The sequence below is a fragment of the Carcharhinus amblyrhynchos genome, chromosome 3 (genome assembly GCF_965287045.1).
Source record: "Carcharhinus amblyrhynchos chromosome 3, sCarAmb.v2.hapA, whole genome shotgun sequence".
NCBI classification, from domain to species: domain Eukaryota; kingdom Metazoa; phylum Chordata; class Chondrichthyes; order Carcharhiniformes; family Carcharhinidae; genus Carcharhinus; species Carcharhinus amblyrhynchos.
In genome coordinates, this window is record NC_137326.1 from 92382715 (window position 1) to 92403485 (window position 20771).

The following is a 20771-nucleotide window of genomic DNA, read 5'->3' on the forward strand; positions in this document are numbered from 1 at the left end:
TCTGTGTGAAAAAATTGCCCATCTGGACAATAGAATCATCAAATTAAGGGTTATCGAATTAAGAAGAACCAGCAAGAATCAATTGACCATTTTCTCCAAAAAAAAATCCTGAAGTAATTCTTGCAGTTCCCATCAAGTCCATGTTATAAGACTGGATTCGCCTCCTGTGCATTCCACTTGGTGATTTCCAATCAATCAAAATGACTGGACATAAAATTGCTTATTGAGAAACAGAGAATCCTGCTTGTGATGTTCTGGCCATCAAGGTGGCACAGATGTTACATGTGATATTTACAAATGGGATAGACATGCATAGTTCAATACTTACATAAAATTCATAATGAGCATATCTGCTCACTGTTGCATATTATGGCTATTATTTAGGGCTTGAAGCCAACTGAAGTTTTCCTGATCTTCCTCCTACAAATGTTTGTTTTATGTAGTTTGTTTTAAAGGCGGAAGTTTCTGAATTGAAGCAGAGAACAATTCATGAGGAGATTTTAAAAGGCATTACCAAAATCCTGACATCTGCTGATGCCACAGATGTTAAACGTTTGCTCAAAGTAAGTCTTGAATTGTGAAAAATAATGTTTTTGTCGATGTATTTGCGTCATCTTAATTTAAATATATTCAAATATAAGCCACAGAATGGGTTGGTTAGTACTTAGGATTCAAATCCATTTGAAGCGAACTAGTTATCAAATATTAAATAAATATTGGATGTTTTAAATCCTGTTGTGTGAAGGCTTCTCTTCAATAACTATTCCACAGTCAAGCATCAGGGACCACAACTCTTTTTCTATTCATCTCACACTCAAGTGTTGACTGCCCACTCTAGCCAGATCCCAACACCTCACTCCACACCTGAGGTCACATGACCCATTCCCTAAAAGGGGCTATGCTCCAACACACATAACAGAACACATCTTGAGAATTTTTGAAGACAATTTGAAGAAGTATCTCCTGAGTGCTGATACCTTTGGTGAGGTTATATGGAGAACGGATGTGTGGCATTAAATTTGCTTCAGTCAAGTTTAGCAATTAAAGGATTTTTTTCTTCCTCTGCAGAACTGTGGATAGGTCAAATATGCATTTGGCAGAAGCAGTTAGTGATAAATCAAAGAATTCCTTTATAAGAGAGCTGGATGGGTTTGAAATGGAATTAAGTTTATCAGGGTATGAATTGACCTGTGGAATTGTTTCTATTGCTGCCGATTATGCATCCTCAAGATGTTGTTGGCTAGCATGATATAATGCACATTATGAAGTTGGACATTCTTGCTTTATTATTTTATGCAAGTTTTCTTAACCACAGGACATAGATTGTTGTTTGAATATACTTTGTCATCTATCAAGACAACAAATGTAATGGTGCAAACGTAACTATCTCCTTATTAATGTACATTCTTAGTTTTAAAACAAGTGTAATCCTTCATGTAAGAAGTAATTGTCATGTTGAGCATTCTTCTTCAAATACAATTTCACCACCTCACACCATTAAATTTAAATCAGTTTAACATTTTTACCATTAACTTAAGCATCCTTTTGGCTTTGAGCAGTTTTAAAACTATGCAATTATTGTGATACTGGCTGGGGGGGGAATTGTCAGAACGAGAGAAGCAGAACTAACTACCTGTGAAGGCTGTGATTAATTCAGTTTCATTTCAGCTGAATCGGATGCATCGCCTTTGCACCATGGGCCTCTGCAGCACCTCACAGCTTCAACTCTGTGGTTTACTGTTCCTTAGTGTCTGAGCAAAAATAGTCAGTTGAAAGTCAACATTTTTTTATTCATTTGTGAGACACAAGCATCGCTGGCTGGTCAGCAGTTATTACCCATCCCTGGTTGCTCTTGGAGGGCAGTTGAGAGTCAATCTCAGCATAATCATGATTAGGCCATAAATATTGTTAATCAAATTTATTATCAGTGTAGCTATGACTCCACTGCAAACCTTGACACTATGTAATTTTTTCTTCTTTGATTTTTGTTCCTAAAGTCACGCACTCACTTTGTCAGACAGTGTGATGGACTGTCACTATTAGCTTTTGATATAGAGTTTGACCAACTTCTGTGCTTCCACCCTGAAGTTTTGCAATCTCTCATGTTGCTCATCTTTTTATAGTTCAGGCAGTCATTCAGATTTCTGATGATCTAATTATTACTTTACAGCATTCATGGTTCTTCTTTGAAATTGTTACAAAGTCAATGGGACAATATTTGGCTGATGATGACAAGAAACTGCAGGTAAGACCATGTGGGATGGGGGGGAACATCTGTTGCAAAATAATATTTTAAAACATCATATCATGTTTGACTAAACTACACTGAAGTATGATACAACTTTTGACCCAGAAGGAACTCTTCCAGTGTAGACAATAAAAATATAACAAAACTTACTTCAACTTATAAATTAAAGAAAAGGTTTAATGAAGAAACTTAATAATTCACAACTTGCAGCCTCACCCTGAGCTATTCCAAGTTCCCTGCAATTCCCAACATGTTCTAATTTATACTGAGTCAGCTGATCATCACATCATTCTGTCATTGATTACATGGTGTACTGGGTCAGCTGACCCTTGTAGCTTGTTACCATTAGTCACATTACAACAGAGCCAATGTTATCATCGGTTACATTCTAACAACAACCACTCTACCAAAATCTGAAGTCACAAGTTCTCTTATTACAATGTTGGAGTTTATCATTGAGCTGTGGAAAACAATATAGTAAGCAGAGGAATTCCAATCTCTGTAATAGTACCCATTAATAAGAAAAAAATAATTCAATGTAACTTCAAATGTTTAAAATGTAATAAATTTAAAATATTAGTAGACTTTATATTAAATATGCAAAATCATTGAATTCCAATTTATTGTTCCCCAAAATGCGTAGTTAAAACGTACTGAGAGATTTCCATCGTCCTACCATAATGCATTGGAAATATTGGTGACAACTATGGGAGAACTAATTTACAAGTACTTCAAAGAAGCAGAAGAGGAAACCAAGGAGGCAAACCATTATCTTGCCAAGTTTGTAAAGGTCAGTTTGAAAATACATCACCATGTCGATGCTTGATCTGTATTCACGTGTTTGGAATGCAAGGAGAGTAGTTAAGGACTTGGAGCAGTCATTAATATTTCTCCTTGTGGACTTTTCCAAAACAGAAATCTGTGTTGCCTTCTCCCAATCTTCCCTGAAACATACCCTTTAAAATTTTTCTTTTCAAAGAATTATCCGTTTCCCTTTCGAAGACAGTGGATTTTGATTCTATCACTGTCTCAGCTTGGATATCATGGCCTTGAAATTTAGGGCTACCTATTTCTGAGCATATCTTGGTGCAGGGAACAACCTTTCCGCCTGAATGTTGAGGCCTGAGATCCAGCCAATATCGGGCATGTTTTCCATTGAGCTGACTAGCAGAATCAGGCAGCACATCCATAGATTTCTGATTTGTTATCCATCCTTTTGAGCAACATGTTTGCCTTGTCACCACATTACCTTTTATACCAAGTGCTTTAATTTTATCAGCAAAACTCCTAAACAGCACTTTATCAAACGCAGTTTGAAAATTTATGTACCCGATTGATTGCATTTTCTTTACCAATTTTCTATTTGCTAACTTACTGCACAAATTTATCAGATATGATTAACTCCTAAATTTTTTACTTGATGTCCTTCATTAACATATGTGAGAGTTGATTTATCTATAATAAGGCCTCTGAAAGTTTAACCTTTGCAACTTCAGTTTGATTGGTCTACATTTCACCAGTATTTGTTCAGAAATGTTGGGTGGGATTTTCCAGCCCTTCCTGCTGATGGGATCTTCTGGCTGGCTCCCTGATGGTGGGATGGGAAAACCGTACAAAATGCTATGGACTTTGGGGCACAGGAAGATCCCACCGGCGGCCAGTGGCAAGGTGCCTCCAGCATCAAAAAACAGGCTGTATGATGGGGAGTTGTTGGCTGGGACATCCCAGCTGTCATGTTGCCAGACCACTAATCCTCAGGCAAGCCTTCATTGCCAACCTCCATATTTTAACATTGACTTGCCTGTTCTCTGTAAATACTGCTTGATCTGCTGATTTTCTGTTTTCAATTTCTTCCTTGTCCCACATTTCAGGTTTTGGGAACTTGTTATTTGTCAATTATAAATAAAACATGAATGATAGGTTTTGCAAAATAGCATAATGTAAAATCTACTTTAAAACTTGAACTTTACAACAGTCTTAAAGATGCTGCAAAGCTCTTGTTTTATTGGCATTTGTGACAATAACACGATATTGTGCTTTGGATTTTTACAGCGATGTTTTACCTTTATGGACAGAGGATTTATATTAAAGTTGGTTGGCAGTTATGTGAATATCTTCAATCCTGGAGACCATAAGGTAATTGGAATAATCTCTCACATAATTTTGTAATACATAAATGTGATTATTTCCATCTCAACCTCCTCACAACCTCTCCAAATAAAAGTGTTAATACTTGCTCAGCAATGAATCATATTGAATTGTTCTCTAATCTAAAAGTTCTGCCATAAATTTTTTCAGACTACCCAAAAAATAGAGGGGTTAATTTTAACCAAACCAATCTGATGGGAAAGTTTGTTTTGAGGTCTGACCCACTGCCTTTTTGCATTCCACCCAATCCTATCTTCTGTTAGCTTGTGTCATAGGCAAGGCCACATTTATTGCCCATTGCTAGTTGCCCTAAATAGGCATTGGTGTCCCTTCTGATTAAACAGTTGCTATCCTTGTGCTTGGTGCTCTTGCAGTATTGTGAGGGAAGGAACTCCAGAGCTGGAATTTAACATTCTCCCTTGAGGCAGATTTTGGTGGTGGTGGAGCATTTAATCAGGGAGGAAGATGGCCGTTGGGGTTCCTGCCTCCTTACTGCCTCAGTTCCATTTGTTTCACATGGGAAGGCTTCTGGATGGCCTTCCCACCCCACTGCCAATTAAGACCCTTAAGTGGCAGGCAGGAGCTCACCAGGAAGCTTAAAAGTGAACCCTGTCAGGTATGTTTACATGTCTCAGGTGGGTGGGTGGGGGGGGGGGGGGGGGGGGGTTGGTGGTGTTGGGTGGGATCTTTGTTATCAGACACTTGATGCCTGATTGAGGGAGCTGAAATTGAGAAGGGGGAGGGGGTATCGAGAGGCGTCCCCCCACTGAACTGAATGTAGCCTGGGTCTCGTGATGATCTGGGCCTGGTGACTGTGTTACTGCCAGCTACCTTGGTGATGCTGCTGAGCAAGCACAATGCTTCCTTCAGCTTGGCTGGAAGCTCTCTGGGAGTGGAGTCTCTCTCTCCCCCGCCCCCACTCCCATTCCAAGGGTCCTTGATCACAGAGAAGGCCTGCTCTGCCCTATTAAATGCTTGACCGCAGCTTAATACAATGGGCCTTCCTCAAAGGAGGTGACATGCATTTTAGCAGGCAGTACATCACTCTATTAGTTGAAAATACCCACAAACATTTAGCCTGATTTGCACTTACATCCTAAGCTCCAAGGATATTTGGGAATATCAATTAAGAACTCCTATTGCCCTCCAAATAAGCCAACACCAGGGTAATTTAACTGGACCAGATTCATGAAAGAGAAATGGTTGGGAAAGTATAAGCAAAACAGATGAAGAGAAGATGACAATAGGTTAAAAGAAGTATTTCAAGAGAAAATACAGAATAAACCAGTACAGCAATGCAGAACATATTTAAAGGAGGAAATGCAAGAAAATAAAGTACATCAAGCATGAGGGAGGGAAAAGCAAATTGGTAAAATAAACAAATGGAACTTTGAAATAAATGCACATAGTGCTGAGCTCAGCACGTCTGGGAAGAGAGAGAGAGAGAAACAGTGTTAATGTTTCAGATCGATGAGCTGTTAAAGGATGAACTGACTAAAGTTCATCAACGTCGAGCATTAAATCTGTTTCCCTTGCCACAACTGCTGTCAGACCTGATGAATATTTTCAGCACATTTCAGATCTCCAGCAACCGCTACATTTTGCTCTTGGATGAAAGGAAGTTAATGGTCTTGTGTACTTTGGACGTTTCCTCGGATTTTTTCGCTGGCTTATCTGTATGTAAACACACCTTAGAGTCGATTTTCAATTTATCACTGGGGCATAAAAACAGGACTGTAGTTTGGCCGCCCATTATAGAAACAATTTTATTGAGCTGTGGATCTGCAGTGCTGGTTTTACACCTGGGCAACAACTTGTAAATCTAGCCCTTAGTATCTAATTTGTCAATATATATCTTTCTTGTGTGTGCGAGAAAGGAAACCTCAGAGTGTAACAATTCTGCATTATACAGAAAATTTTTGATTATGCTGCAGCATTTTTAATGTTTGGTAACAGTATCAATGGAATGCTGACTAAACTTGTGTGCTGTTTTGGAGATTAAGGATTCCGTGCTCGCTGGCCCATTCACCTGATTAATTAGAAAACCTTGACTGAAATATCCAAAGAAGTAAAATTGTGCTTTTTGCTTTCTAATTTCAGACTCTGTTTGAACACAAGTTTGACTTTCTTCATGAAATTTGCAACTATGAGCATTTCATTCCACTTAACCTACCGATGTTTTTGAAGAACAGATCAGGAAAAGAAGGTGAGTTAATCTTGTGTGGGCCTACGGCTGAGAAGACATTGTATTCGGGGTCAGTGGCACAGGGAGGAAGGTCCTTGAATCCTTTGAGTGTCCAAGGATCCAAGAATTCTTACTGATTTTGAAGTTGTTCATCCTCTGCCACATGGATGCCCGCTGCAAGAATACACCTTTCATAGTTTTTTGCATTAGGATTAGCAGCAGCATAAAGGAAGTAGGTGAGATAGGATAAAACATGGTTCTTTCATCTATCTGGGGCAGCTTTCCAATAATTTCCAAATAGATGGAATGAATGACTTCTGTAGGACTTAAAAAAATACATGGAAAGAGTATTATGAGTATCAAGCACGCCCAGCTAAAAGATAGTATTGATCAAAGAAAGAGAATTTTAAAAGTGCTGAATTTTACAACATAGATGACTGAGGTCACACTGTCAGAGCTAGAAGTGGGAGTCAACCCTGCTTAGATGAGCACTGGGACTCAGAATATTCTCAATGGTGATCAATTAAGTGGCTACATTCTGATGACAGTTTGCCCCTAAGAGCTACAGGCCCAATTAAGGGTGGCTATTGCTGAGGCTGTACCCACAGGAGGAAGGTGTCTCGATTACTGGGCACCTTCAAGAGTAGTAACTGAAGTCTAGGAATGCAAGGACAGGCAGGTAGGCCCCAGCGATTAGGAGGGGCATCTTGATGAACTCGCAATGCCATTGTGACAGAGCAATTGTTGCCCATGTCCAGGGGCCATAGAATGCTGAAAGAGCAAGGTCTCCAAGTTTCACTAGACTGTTGGTGAGAAGCGGTTCGAATGGGTACTGGATGGGCAGTTGATCTACCAATTTTTCCACCAGTGGAAAAATGGGATGATGGCAGGACAGAGTCAGGTATGCCTCCCATTGCCTTCCTGCATTATTTCCTCAGCCTTCTCGTCTTCCAGCCCATCCCCAAAGAGTTTGGAATTAATAACACTCTCTAAGTGTACCTGAGGTTCAAACAGAACACTATAGTTTAAACCAATATTTTGTGTGCAAGTCCACAATACAAAATTGTACTTGTTTTGACAAAAATCATTAATCGCATTCAGGAGAGTAATAAGAATGAGCAATTTGGGAATTGTTGAAATAATCACTTTGTTAAAATTGAGATATATTTGGTGCTGAGTTGAGAGAGTTTTATTTCGTGACGTTATCATTGATCTAATAATGCTTGCATATCAATACCAAGAATGGAATAGTGTCAAATTTCCAGGACTGATGCTGCTTACCTTTATTGCAAAATGGCACAAAATATAAATATATGTAGTGGTAACCAAGGTTCAGTTCTGTGTTGAAGTCTTGCTTTCCTCTTCAGTTGTTCAAAGAATCTCCCATATTTGACTTCAATGAGCAATATAATTCGGGAAAAAACATATGTGATGTTGCTTTGTCTTCCTCATGTGTAGTTTAAAAAAATGAAGTCCTCTTCTTGAAACATCCTCCAGCTGTAATCAACCATTGTCCTTCAAAATTCTAGCTCTTCCATTGTCAGCTCCAAAAAGTCATTGATTCCGCTATTGACCATAGCCCATTACCCTGAGTACTGGACCCTTATCCTGCCATAACATTTGTATGTGGGGATTTTAATTGCAACTGTGAATTTGTGCTTCAGATGAGCTTTCATTCATGCATGTATATACAACAGTCATTGCCAAGAATCAAGAAAATTGTTTTGGTATGTATTATTTGTTGTTGCCTCCGTGATTCCCGTTTCACATTAATCAGAGCAGGTTCCACCTTCTCAGGGTGCTGATGAGCTCTTAGCATTAGCAAGCATAGTGTTAGATTTGTAGCATTTCTAAATTAAACATGACTCCATTACAAAGAGCAGTGCTGAAGTTGTCTATCATTTAGTCTGCTCTCTACGGTGTCACCCTTCTATATTTATGAAATACCATCCGCTGAACTCTCTCTTCCTTTGTGCGTCGCCTGAACCTTTTTTCATTCATGGCAGTGCTTTCAGCTTCTTTGGTGCCATGTTTTGGAATTTCCTCACTAAACCTTGCAGCCTTTTCACTCTAATTTCTTTCCTTCATTACGATCCTCTTCCGAAACCTTTTTTAACCAAACCCCTTCCCTTGTTTCGTTATTAATTCCACGTCTTTTTTTTTCCTCACACATCTGTGAAGATCCCAGGGACTTTATTTCTATATAAAGTTAGAATAATGGAAACGCAATGTTGTTGAAATATTTTATTTTTATTTCTGATATAGGCGTACAGCCAGAATATACCTTGACAAATGAATTTTGCCGTAATCATTTTCTCATTGGATTGTTGCTCCGCGAAGTTGGATTTGCACTTCAGGAAGATCAAGATATTCGGCACCTGGCCATTGCTGTCCTTAAGAATCTGATGGCCAAGCATTCCTTTGATGACAGATATGCAGGAAAGGTAAATAATGAATCTGTCCATGATATATCAATAGCAAAGATACTTCTATTGAGTGTTGTTTTAAAAACACTTCTCAGATTTGGATGAGCGTTTGTTGTGTGAGGTTTTGTGCTGCTGGGGAGGTTTGGAGAGTTCTGAGTCTGATCTTGCAATCTGTGCAGTTCTGGTCACCTAACTGTAAGAAGGATGTGGAAGCATTGGAGAGAAGGCAGAGGAGATTTACCAGGATGGTTAAATTGTTGCAGCGGCAGAGTCTAATCACCTTAAAGCTTAAAGCCATCTCCTTAAAGAACTGTGAACAATTTTACAAAGCTGAAACTCACTTACTCGTTCATCAATATTTTGCCCAAACATAGATCTGTGATTCATTTCTTGTTGATGCTTTATCTTGAGCCGTTTTCCATGACAATGTTTTTTTGGCAATAGTTTGCCATTGCTTTTCACTCTCAGGGTGCGGTGGTGGAGGGAGGAAGTGGGGTGCAGTGAAGAGGGAGGCTAGAGGCAAGTCCCAAGTCTACCTCCATCAGAATGCAAATCAAAGTGAATTTTTATATGTATGATGTTGTTATGTGTTTAGAACATAGAACAGTACATCTCAGTACAGGCCCTTTGGCCCTCGATGTTATGCCAAGCTATGTCCGAATGCAAGATCAAGCTATCCCATCCCCATCATTCTAGTGCGTGCCATGTGCCTATCCAATAACCGCTTGAAAGTCCCTAAAGTGTCTGATTCCACCATCACAGCAGGCACTGCATTCCAAACCCCAAACACTCTGAGTAAAGAATCTACCTCGGACATCCCTCCTATATCTCCCACCATGAATCTTATAGTTATGCCCCCGGTAACAGCTACATCCACCCGAGGAAATAGTCTCTGCACGTCCACTCTATCCCCCTCATCATCTTATAAACCTCTATTAAGTCGCCCCCTCATCCTCCTCTGCTCTAAAGAGAAAAGCCCCAGCTCCCTCAACCTTTCCTCATAAGACATACCCTCCAAACCAGGCAGCATCCTGGTAAATCTCCTCTGCATTCTCTCCAATGCTTCCACATCCTTCTTACAGTTAGGTGACCAGAACTGCACACACTATTCCAAATGTGGTCTCACCAAGGTCCTGTATAGTTACAGCATAACCCCACGATTCTTAAACTCAAACCCCCTGTTAATAAATGCTAACACACTATAAGCCTTCTCTATGGCTCTATCCACTTGAGTGGCAACCTTCAGAGATCTGTGGATATGAACCCCAAGATCTCTCTGTTTCTCCACATTCCTCAGTACCCTATCATTGACCCTGTAATCCGCATTCAAGTTTGTCCTACCAAAATGAATCACCTCACACTTATCAGGGTTAAACTCCATCTGCCACTTTTCGGCCCAGCTCTGCATCCTATCAATGTCTCTTTGCAGCCTACAAGAGCCCTCGCCTCATCCACTACTCCACCAATCTTGGTGTCATCAGCAAATTTACTAACCCACTCTTCAGTCCCCTCTTCCAAGTCATTGATAAAAATCACAAACTGCAGAGGACCCTGCACTGATCCCTGTGGTACACCACTGGTAACTGGCCTCCAGTCTGAAAATTTTCCCTCCACCACCATCCCCTGTCTTCTATGAGACAGCCAGTTACTTATCCAGTCGGCCAAATTTCCTTTTATCCCAAACTTCTTTACTTTCTTCATGAGCCTACCATGGGGAAGCTTATCAAACGCCTTACAAAATTCCATGTATACGACATCAACTGCTCTACCTTTGTCTACACACTTCGTTACAACCTCAAGGAATTCAATCAAATTTGTGAGGCAGCACTTACCCCTCACGAAACCGTGCTGACTATCCTGGATTAAGCTGCATCTTTCCAAATGGTCGTACGGTGTTGGTGTTATTATGAACCATACCATAGTCTTAGCCACCTGCAGAAATGGCCCCCTACAGAACTGAAAGGATGGAGAAAAACAAAGGAGCATGAAAACTGTTATAAATAAAATATATTAAGAGAACAAGATCCAAATGTTTCACAAAATGACAAAATTAGTTTGATTGTTTCATTTGAATAGATCAGTTTGGTTTACAGTTATGCTTTCTTTACAGAGTCAGCAGGAATTGATAGCCACTTTGTACCTGCCACTATATGGAATACTTCTTGACAACCTTCCACGAATCTTTATGAAGGACATGTTCCCATTCAATCTCAGTTCCTCTAATCCGGTTAGTGTCACATTACAGAGTAACTAACACTGAAGTAATGATGGCTAGAACATTTGTGATCTTCTATAATTTCTATAAAAATAGGCATATTGTGCTAGTTTTGTGTGTGTTAGTATATCATCCTGACAAAAGTATTTAATTTAGTGGGTGGCATGGTGGCCCAGTGTTTAGCATTGCTACCTCATAGCACCAGGGACCCGGGTTCAATTCCCAGCTTGGGTCGCTGCCTGAATGGAGTTTGCACATTCTCCCTGTGTCTGCGTGGGTTTCCTCTGGGTGCTCTGGTTTCCTCCCACAGTCTGAAACACATGCTGATTAGGTGCATTGACCCAACCAGGTGCCGAAGTGTGGCGACTATGGGAATTTCTCAGTAATTCCATTGCAGTGTTAACACAAGCCTTACTTGTGACTGATAAATAAATAAACTTAACGTTATTGGGTGATACATTATAGAAACCCATAAGTACATGCTATTAGTGATGAAAACTAAAGGGTGGAACTTTTTTTTTGAAAGGAGTTCTCTAAATTTCAGGGCTCCAGAGATGACTTAAGCACTGCTGGTGGATCACAGAATCAATCAACTACACCAACGAGGAATACTAATTCACTGGAAAGTTCAGTTTCAAAAGATGTTTTGAATTCAATAGCAGGTACGCCATGAATTATTTTAAATTGATACACATCTTTCCCCTTATAAATTTGGGTGGCACAGTGGTTAGCACTGCTGCCTCACAGCTCCAGAGACCTGGGTTTGATTCCCGGCTTGGGTGACTGTCTGTGTGGATTTTGCACCTTTTCCCTGTGTCTGCGTGGGTTTCCTCCAGGTGCTCCACTTAACCTCCCGCAGTCCGAAGATGTGCAGATGTGCATTGGCCATGCTAAATTTCCTCAGTGTCGCGGGATGTGTAGGTTAGAGGGATTAGCAGAATAAATATGTGGTGTTACGGGGATAGGGCCTGCATGGGATTGTTGATGGTGCAGACTTGATGGGCCAAATGGCCTTTCTGCTCTTTGGGGGTTCTGCAAAATTTATTCCCATTTATATCCAAATTAAGATTTTTTTTGCATTGGTTTTATTTTCCCTTTATTTATTATTGGTGATTTTAAAATTAGATTTTCTTGTCTTATTCATTCAATGGATGTGAGTGACATTGGCCAGCCCTTGTTTATTGCTTACCCTAGATTGTCCTTGAGAAGGTGGTGGTGTGCCACATTCCTGAACCACTGCATTATATGTGATGCAGGGACATCCACAATGCTGGAGACTGATACAGTACATTGATCCAGTGATAATAAAGGAGGGATGATTCCCAGTCAGGATAATATATGACTTGGAGGAGTGCTTGCTTAATGGTATTCTCGATTGATTGTAATGAAAATTAATATTAGAATAAATTTATTTCTTAAAAGCATACAATTATTATCAATCAATTGTAAATTCATCTAAAATACAAACTGTTATTCAGTATTTCTTTCCATTAAGTTTAGCCAGTGATATTAATGGTATTATTTTTAGTTTTCTCATCTGTAGCTATTTCCACGGTGTCCCATGCAGACTCCAAAGGTTCACTTGGCAGTCTAGATTCTACCTCAGGTACCTGCGAGAAATTGAGCGAAAAACCTGATTCCCTTGAAAAGGTATCATTTTAAAGAACTGAATTGCAGTTTTTTCAAGGGTATTTCATACAGAGCTGTGTAAAAGCAGTGGATGTTGCTGTATTTCTGATACTTGTTGAGATTTGTCTTCCATTTTATGTCATTAATTCCTGGCTTTCCACTTCATCTTCTACTCTTAACCTAGACAGCAACCCAGCTTGGGCAATGTATTGTTCCTCCATGGATATTTAAATCGTGTACTTGCAAACAGTAGGGGTTGTCTGCAAGGTACAAGGCACTAGTGACTAAAACTTAATGTTCGAAGGTGATCAATTGCTGGTGTCACTCTCCCATGTAACAGAATAAAAGTTTGTGTTATCTGCATTGATTACGGTTTGGCCCATCTTCACGTAGGACAGTGAAACTCAACAGTTAATTTGCTACTAGTAGCTCAAATACTTTGCAGTTTTTGCTGATGTGCTGAATGGATTTCAGTTCACGGCTGAGATATCATAGGGATTCACATTCAAGAGTGCTAGGATATATGTATTTAGTTTTTTAAAAAACATCGAAATATTAAAGTAATGTGTGGCAAGTTTGGCCCTCAAGCAGATCATAGTGTGTCTTCAGGTAAAAACACAATCAGTGTGCATCCCTGTAAAAGCTAAATGTCTCAATTATATGCTAATTTGAGAATCCCTAATGGAAAAATAGATTTCAACCCAATCACGTATCAATTCAATATCACATGAGTAACACTGCTTTTAACTTTCCAGGCTTATTCAAGACCATTGTCCTTAATTGGATCAGCTATTAGATTTGACAAATTAGATCAAGCTGAAATGAGAAGTCTGCTTACATGTTTCCTTCACATCATGAAAACTATTTCTGAGGGTAAGATTCTTCTTGACATTATGTGACAGAGACTCAGACAACTGGCTCCTCTCTGTTCCTCTGAGAGTCAGTGATGAATGTATTAGATGCTGTAATTTCATTTTGTTGAAAAGTGACATTTTCATAACATTTGACATTATGGGATTGCATTTTCTTTGTCAAAAAGGAAAAAAAGTTAATTCTTACTTTACTGGAGACCAGTAGGCTTCTTAGTATACAGTTACATTGTAAAATCTATAAAAACTAAATGCCTCTAACCACAGAGCAAGATTTTGCAGTCAATTGTAAGGTTAAATCCTGAAATAATGAACAATTTAAAAAAAAAATACATTGAGAACATTAAAGACTTCCTGAGTAAAATTCAGGATGGTACAAGTTTTGTAATAATAAAATCACCTTTTTTTTTCCAGAGATTCTCAAAACTTACTGGTGCAAAGCATCATATTCTGAACTAATGGATTTCTTCAATATTTTAGAGTAAGTGGAGCTGTTCAAATTTCTGTTTGTTAGTCACAAGATATGCACTGAAATAATAAACTCAGGAATTGTAAACAAGTAGAAATGTGCTTCGAAGATGTACATAAGAGTTATTTCAAATATGTGTAGCACTGCAGCCACGCAATAAAGACATTGGAGATGGCATGGTGTCGTACGGCATCATTGTATGGACTTACTGTGCTACTGCCAAGTGGGATGATGTTTCTCTTAGCTTTTCATGTGACAAGTCTGAGATCATCTTTTCATGTTAAGGAGAGGTTGAAAGAATTTCCACAAGATTCATGGAATGTCTACAGTGCAGAAGGAGGCCATTTGGTCCATCGAGTCTGCACTGACTCATCATCTTACCCAGGCCCATTATGACTCCCTGCCACCCATTCAATCCCCATAACCCCATCTCCACCTTATCTACAGACCGTGGGACACTAAAGAGCAATTTAGTAAGGGCAGTCCACCTAACCTGCACTTCTTTGGACCGTGGAAGGAGACCACAGCATTCAATGGAAACCCACCCAAAGGAGAGAAAATCTCTTAATTACAGAATGGCAATCACTCCAGTATACTGTTTTTCCGCATTTTAATAGGGAATGGTTTGCAGTGAAGTGGGAAATCAGATGGAGATAAAATTCCATTTTCATAGTTATGTTCTAGGATGTGTTAAATATGTGAAGCAATTGAATTTAAATATTCGGATATGAAAATGTTATTACATTTTTGTCTTCTATATTCACATATATTAATAAAAGTTAAATGTATACATGGTTTTATTTTTAGATGCTGCTGGATGTTTGAAAAAATAGTGTCCAATTTAAACAAGTGACTCCTAGCTGTTCGGGTTGGTGGGGCAGGGGAGTAAAAGTTTTTTTTAATGTTGAACATTTCTGAGGCTGCTGCGAAATTGATGAGCTGTCATCAGTAACACTCAACTTGGCCAGAGATATTGTCAACGTACATCTAATTATGTCTACGTCCGTGTCCAAATCTTTGACATAGTATTTGGCTCCAGATTACAAAACCAAAAACAGCAGTAATTATTTTATGGTGACATCAAAGACAGTGACAGTTTCTGCATAAACATTTGTTGTTCATTTTTTTTTCCTAGAGTCTGTATTCAACATTTCAGATTTCTGGGGAAGAGGCATGTGGCAAGGTAATTTTTGTAATGCATTACATTTGCAGAACCACAGCTACAACTTGTATCTTCAACATATCAAAATGACCTAAATTGTTCCATAGGTTCATTATCAAATGAAATGTGACAACCTAAAGCAAATAAAGAGATTAAAACTGGTGATCAAACATTTGATGGAATAAAAAACAGGTTTGATGGATGAATGGAAGAGAGAAATGTAGGATGATGGAGAACTTTAGTAAAGGAATTCCAGAGCTGAGGTCTGAGGCAGTTGAAGGAATGTGCCAATAGTGGAGCAGTGAAAATTGGGGATGTATTATAGGCCAGATTTGAAAGAGTACAGAAATCTCAAGGCATTATTGAGATTGAGAATCTTACTCCGAAAGAGAAGAGGGGACTGTGGAAACAAGGGGGCATTGCCAGACTATTTTAGCATTTCAATTAATTTTGAATCACTTATTTTTGGCTCCGTAGATGGACCTAGAGTTGATTCAACATGTAACTGAGCCATTGGCTGCTTCTTCTGTTCTCCTTAATTGGCTTCAGCTAGATAGATGACATAAGTAGTACCTGGGTTAGGAGGAGAAGAATTTGATTTGCAAAATTGGATAAGGCCTGAAAATGGGCACAGGGGTTGTGCTGCTGGAGTTTGTTTTATTCATTTGTTAAACGTGGGATTTGCTGGTTCGCCAGCATTTATTGTAGATCCCTCACCTCTGTTCATTACGTCCATTGCAATGTATTATAGGCCAGATTTTAAAGAGCTCACAAACTTCATGCCGCATGCTAATTTAAAAGATTGCAGTATTAAACTAGTGCTTTTAGGCTGATTGAGTGCCTGCACACTTGAGCAAGAGTCGCAAAGTTGTGAAGGGCTAGCATGACTTTATAGCTAGCCTGCACTACTTGAAGCTATCCTGCACCTTTTAAAAGGGAGCTATATTGTGATTGGAACTAGTATTGGCAGTCAGTCTAATAATATTTTGAAGGACAGCTGGAATCTGTAAGTGATATACCACCAGGTGGAAATGCCCGGCAGCCAGAGCAGGGGATAAGAGTTGTACCAGTGCTCGGATGAAGACTATGGTGGGGCCATTTAGTAGAAGAAGGTTGATGGCTATGCACAATGAAATACTTAGCGCTGGTAGGCCTTTCAGAAAACCTATGTTTGATATCAAAGAGTAGGGAAAAGTCCAGCACCAGCTTGGCACATGGCTTTGGGCACACTCTCTCCAGCATAGAAATACTGACACACTGTGTGAGAACACTTTGCACATCAGGTGTTTGATGGCTGATGCCCCAGCTTTTATTGCAACATCTGCAGAAGCCACCCAACAACTGTGCTGTAAGGAGCTCAGACTGAAGGTATGCATGGTTCACTTGTTATACAAGCTCAGACTGCTACTGTCATGGCTGTGGCTAATGGTGATTGATGAAGATTGCAGGATGTTAAAGCAGTCCATGAACATATTATTCGACTTGTTGATGCATCACCTGGAATGAACGGCAGTGGCTGCAGCCACTTAGGTGGCATTGCATAAGAGCACCAGAATAGGCAAAGGCTGTAAGGGAGGATCAGGTGATGTCTGCATGTAAAGAGGGGTTGTTTGATGTATGAAGTGTGTCTATGTCCCATCTGTATACTAAACAGCAGCTGTGCGACTTGGAATTATAAATTGCCTTCATTCACAAACGTTGGAGCTCTCAAAGAGATTAATGCATTAAAATGGGCAGCAGATTATTCTCGTGTTGGCAGAAAGTGGCTAGTGGGGTACTGCAAGGATAGTACTAGGGGCCCAGCTGTTCACAATATATATTAATAATTTAGATGTGGGGACCAAATGTAATATTTCGCAGATGATCCAAAACTTGGCAGAAATGTCTGTTGAGGAAGTTGTAAAACAGCTACAGGAGGATTTGGACAGGTTTAGTGAGAGGGCAAGAACATGGCAAATGGAATATAATGGGAAAAATGTGAGATCCATTTTGGTAGAAAGAACAGATGTGCAGAGTATTTCCTGAATGGTAAGGCATTATAATGTGCACAAATGATGTCCTTGTCCATAAGTTGCTGCAGGTGCAGCAGGCTATTAGGAAAGCTAACCTTATCACAAGAGAATATAAGTATGGGAGTAGTGAAGTCTTGCTTCACTTGCATAGGAGCTTGGATAGACTGCACCTGGAATACTTTGTGCAATATTTGTCCCCTTATCTCAGCAAGAATATTATTGCCGTAGAGAGAATGGAACAAAGGTTCACCAGATTTGTACCAGGATGGCAGGACTGTCCTATGAAGAGAGATTGGACAAACTTGGGCTGTTTTGAAGAATGAGTGGTGATCTCATTGAAACATAAAATACTTAGAGGAGTAGTCAGGGTAGTTGCAGGTTAGATGTTTCTCTTGGTTGGGGTGTTGAGAACCCCACAATTTAAAATTTAAACAAATTTAAAATGAGGGGATGCCACTTAGGACCAAGATGAGGAGAAATTTCTTTGCACTGAGGGTGGTGAATCTTTGGAATTCTCTACCCCAGAGGGCTGAGGAAGTGCAGTCATTGAGCATGTTTAAAACAGAGATTGATAGATTTCTGATTAATAATAATATAATGGGTTATGGAGATTGTGGATGTAAAAGCCATTGAAGTGTCCAATCAGCTGTGATCGTATTGAATGGCGGGAGCAGGCACAAATGGGCTGAATGGCCTACTCCTTTTCCTATCTTATGGAAATAGAGCTGATACCAGATCAATAACAAGAACTATTGAACAAACCAGTGGATAGGTTCATTCTGAGTGAAACACAATTCTGCGAACTCCTTGTGTTTGGTATTGGAGACAAAGTGGTGGTTAAAATTAGAGAACATAATGAAGGATTATCTTTGCTCTCCAGAATTATCCTGGAGTATTAGGTGAGCTGAAACCTAACAGTACTTGATATGGTCAACCAATTCAAGCAATGGATTGCTAAACCGATTATCTACCAAGTGGGTTCTTCAATGCATGCCTTGCTGTTGAAGGAACAAATAGGGAAGCTGGGAAAGAATACATGTTTAAAAAAACTTTGACAAAATTTGAAGCTTTACTTCACAACAAAGCATATTCTATTTTCTCCTTTCACTTGGTAACAGACCCAAAGCATTTTCTGTTTCTGTTCCAGATTTTAAATATTGGTAATTGCCTTCTGTAGTTGTAAACTTTTCTCAATCCATGCATAGAAGTTTTTCTTAAACAAATACTTTTTCAAGTTGTCACACACAGCTTAATTATCGTGATTTGTGTTTATTTGAAACAGGAAATTAGCTGCTGCAGCTAAACTCGCACAAGCCAGCCAAAGTAATGGAACTCTCAAAGGGTCTAACCCAACTCATCAAAGTTCTGGTCTTCTCTCTCAATGGTAACTCCTGTCAATAAATTCAGATAATCCTGTTCAACTTATTTTACTCACCTATTATTGCATAGCCTTATTTGATAATTAAATGAGTGTTATGATTGGCTGAGATATAGTACCATTAGCAGATGTGTATCTGTGTGTGCATGTGTGTTTAAAAAGCCACATCGCTAAAGTGACTGTTAACTACTGATGGTTGTAAAGTCACTGTAGTCCCAGTTGACCATAGGTGGCTCTCCCCTTTGAGGGGGAGAACTGACTGGTGGTGATCTAACCTGAGGATCTCTACACCTCAAGTGAGGGGCAAGGTTGAGAAGGCAGATCTTGATGAATAACCTCAGCCAGTATGGGAATTGAACCTGTACTGTTGGCAGCGCTGTACGTCACAAACCAGCTGTACAGCCAACTGAGCTAAACTGACCCCCTTAACATGTAACTCTAGCATATTTTATGCTAGAGTAAGGCCTTGAGCTTGTTCCAGCAATTGTACATTTTACTTTGTTTTGTACCCAATCCCCCCTCAATGCCATATTTCACACTATAACACACCGCAAATCTCACTTTCATTCTCTTACAAATATGTAATGTGAATAACACAATCACCCCTTATTAAAATCCATGTGCACCATAGAATACAATGGATCTGTTTGTTACTCTGCATTTGACTTGCTTATATCAATATTTGTGGAAATTCTGAAAGAAAGGATAATTTAGATAAGAGGAATGATTATTTTCTCCTAAAATCGTGAGACTCCAAGTTTAGAGTTTAGGTTTAACACCAGTTTTATTTTGCTTTACCTAATGTAAGTCGCTCATGATAACAGCAGGGAGGTTAAAAACTGAAGGCATTTGTACTTGGATTATATTATACCTTTTTATTTAACAGGATGCATTCAGGCCATGATGGACATAGACATGCAAGGTCCCAGACGATGCCTATAATTCGTGGAAAGAATGCACTATCAAACCCCAAACTATTACAAATGATGGAAGCTTCCAACATAGTATCCAGTATGTTTTTTAAAAATTCAGTATTAAGCATTTGTTCTTTTATTACTAATATTACTGCAAGTGCCTTCTCAAAATGATGTAAATCATCTTGAATTAGAAATCTCGATTAACTTATTAATTCCACAACCTGCTTTTAATGTAATGCTTACAAAGTAGCAAAATATATCCTGGTGTGCTTCATTAATCAGGATTGGACCTCGGAAAAAGTTGGAAGAGGTATTAAGGAGATGGCTGAAGATACAGCCAAAAAGTAGGTTTTAAAATACTCCTGAATGCAGAAAAAAGTAAAATAAATTTGTGGTATCGAGTAGCGAGACTCTGGAGTATGTGGATAAGTTGGCAAAAAGGCTTTACCACAGATGATGGAGTGGAGCAGGCCAAGAGTGCGCACAGCAGAGGCAAGTCGGAAAAACTGATGGTATGAAACAGCTCATCTGCGTGCTGGTATCCACACCCCCCCGCCCCCTCCCGAGAGGAAGTGGGCATTCACCAGGCTCCTTTGAGAAGCGCTGGGCGGATTTCTCTGTGAGTTTGAGCAAAAAGATCAAACGTAACCTGATGAGCTTCAGCTGGTTCCAAATTTGATGCCAACTTTGAGCCACTCAAAAGAGTAAACATAATGCAGTTTGTGACCAGGGTAATACATCTGAGGAATTGGTTCCCAGGAAGATAGTGAATGAAGAATTGGATGGGTATTTTAGGAAGTGAGCAAGTGAGAGATGTTAATTTTTGGCACTGGTCAGGTAGTCTTTTTTGACCCTATATTCATCTGTGTTCCTGAGACAAGTATTCACATTGCCTTCTTTATAAGCTAGTCCTGCAGCCTGTAAATGGACTCCAGTTGAAGTATATAATTCTCAAATGTTGGTGCTTATGTTAACATTTTACTACTTAATGATTATATATGAGGAACAATAGGCTGACAGATTGAAGTGTTCCATTTTGGCCAAATTCAGTCCATTGCTGTGAGCCTTCGTTTTTAGTGTAGATCTATGGTAGATGGGAGTAAAGGTTGCAAA

At 39.4% G+C, this 20771-nt stretch overlaps 1 protein-coding gene across 7 annotated transcripts in view; it reads left to right on the forward strand.

Moving 5' to 3' along the window:
• The window catches only part of dock10 (dedicator of cytokinesis 10), a 326378-nt gene that overhangs the window by 238601 nt on the left and 67006 nt on the right, over window positions 1-20771 (forward strand). For 5 of the 7 annotated variants that reach the window (XM_080185521.1, XM_080185517.1, XM_080185519.1 and 2 more), the window contains 14 exons: window positions 444-563; window positions 2171-2245; window positions 2892-3038; window positions 4301-4384; window positions 6497-6602; window positions 8847-9025; window positions 11118-11234; window positions 11767-11884; window positions 12751-12872; window positions 13607-13724; window positions 14135-14201; window positions 15325-15372; window positions 18646-18747; window positions 19628-19752. In XM_080185521.1, coding sequence (XP_080041647.1) covers window positions 444-563; window positions 2171-2245; window positions 2892-3038; window positions 4301-4384; window positions 6497-6602; window positions 8847-9025; window positions 11118-11234; window positions 11767-11884; window positions 12751-12872; window positions 13607-13724; window positions 14135-14201; window positions 15325-15372; window positions 18646-18747; window positions 19628-19752 — 1528 coding nt within the window. The remainder of the gene's footprint in view (window positions 1-443; window positions 564-2170; window positions 2246-2891; window positions 3039-4300; window positions 4385-6496; window positions 6603-8846; window positions 9026-11117; window positions 11235-11766; window positions 11885-12750; window positions 12873-13606; window positions 13725-14134; window positions 14202-15324; window positions 15373-18645; window positions 18748-19627; window positions 19753-20771) is intronic. The other 2 variants (XM_080185518.1, XM_080185520.1) reach the window with 2 other exon arrangements.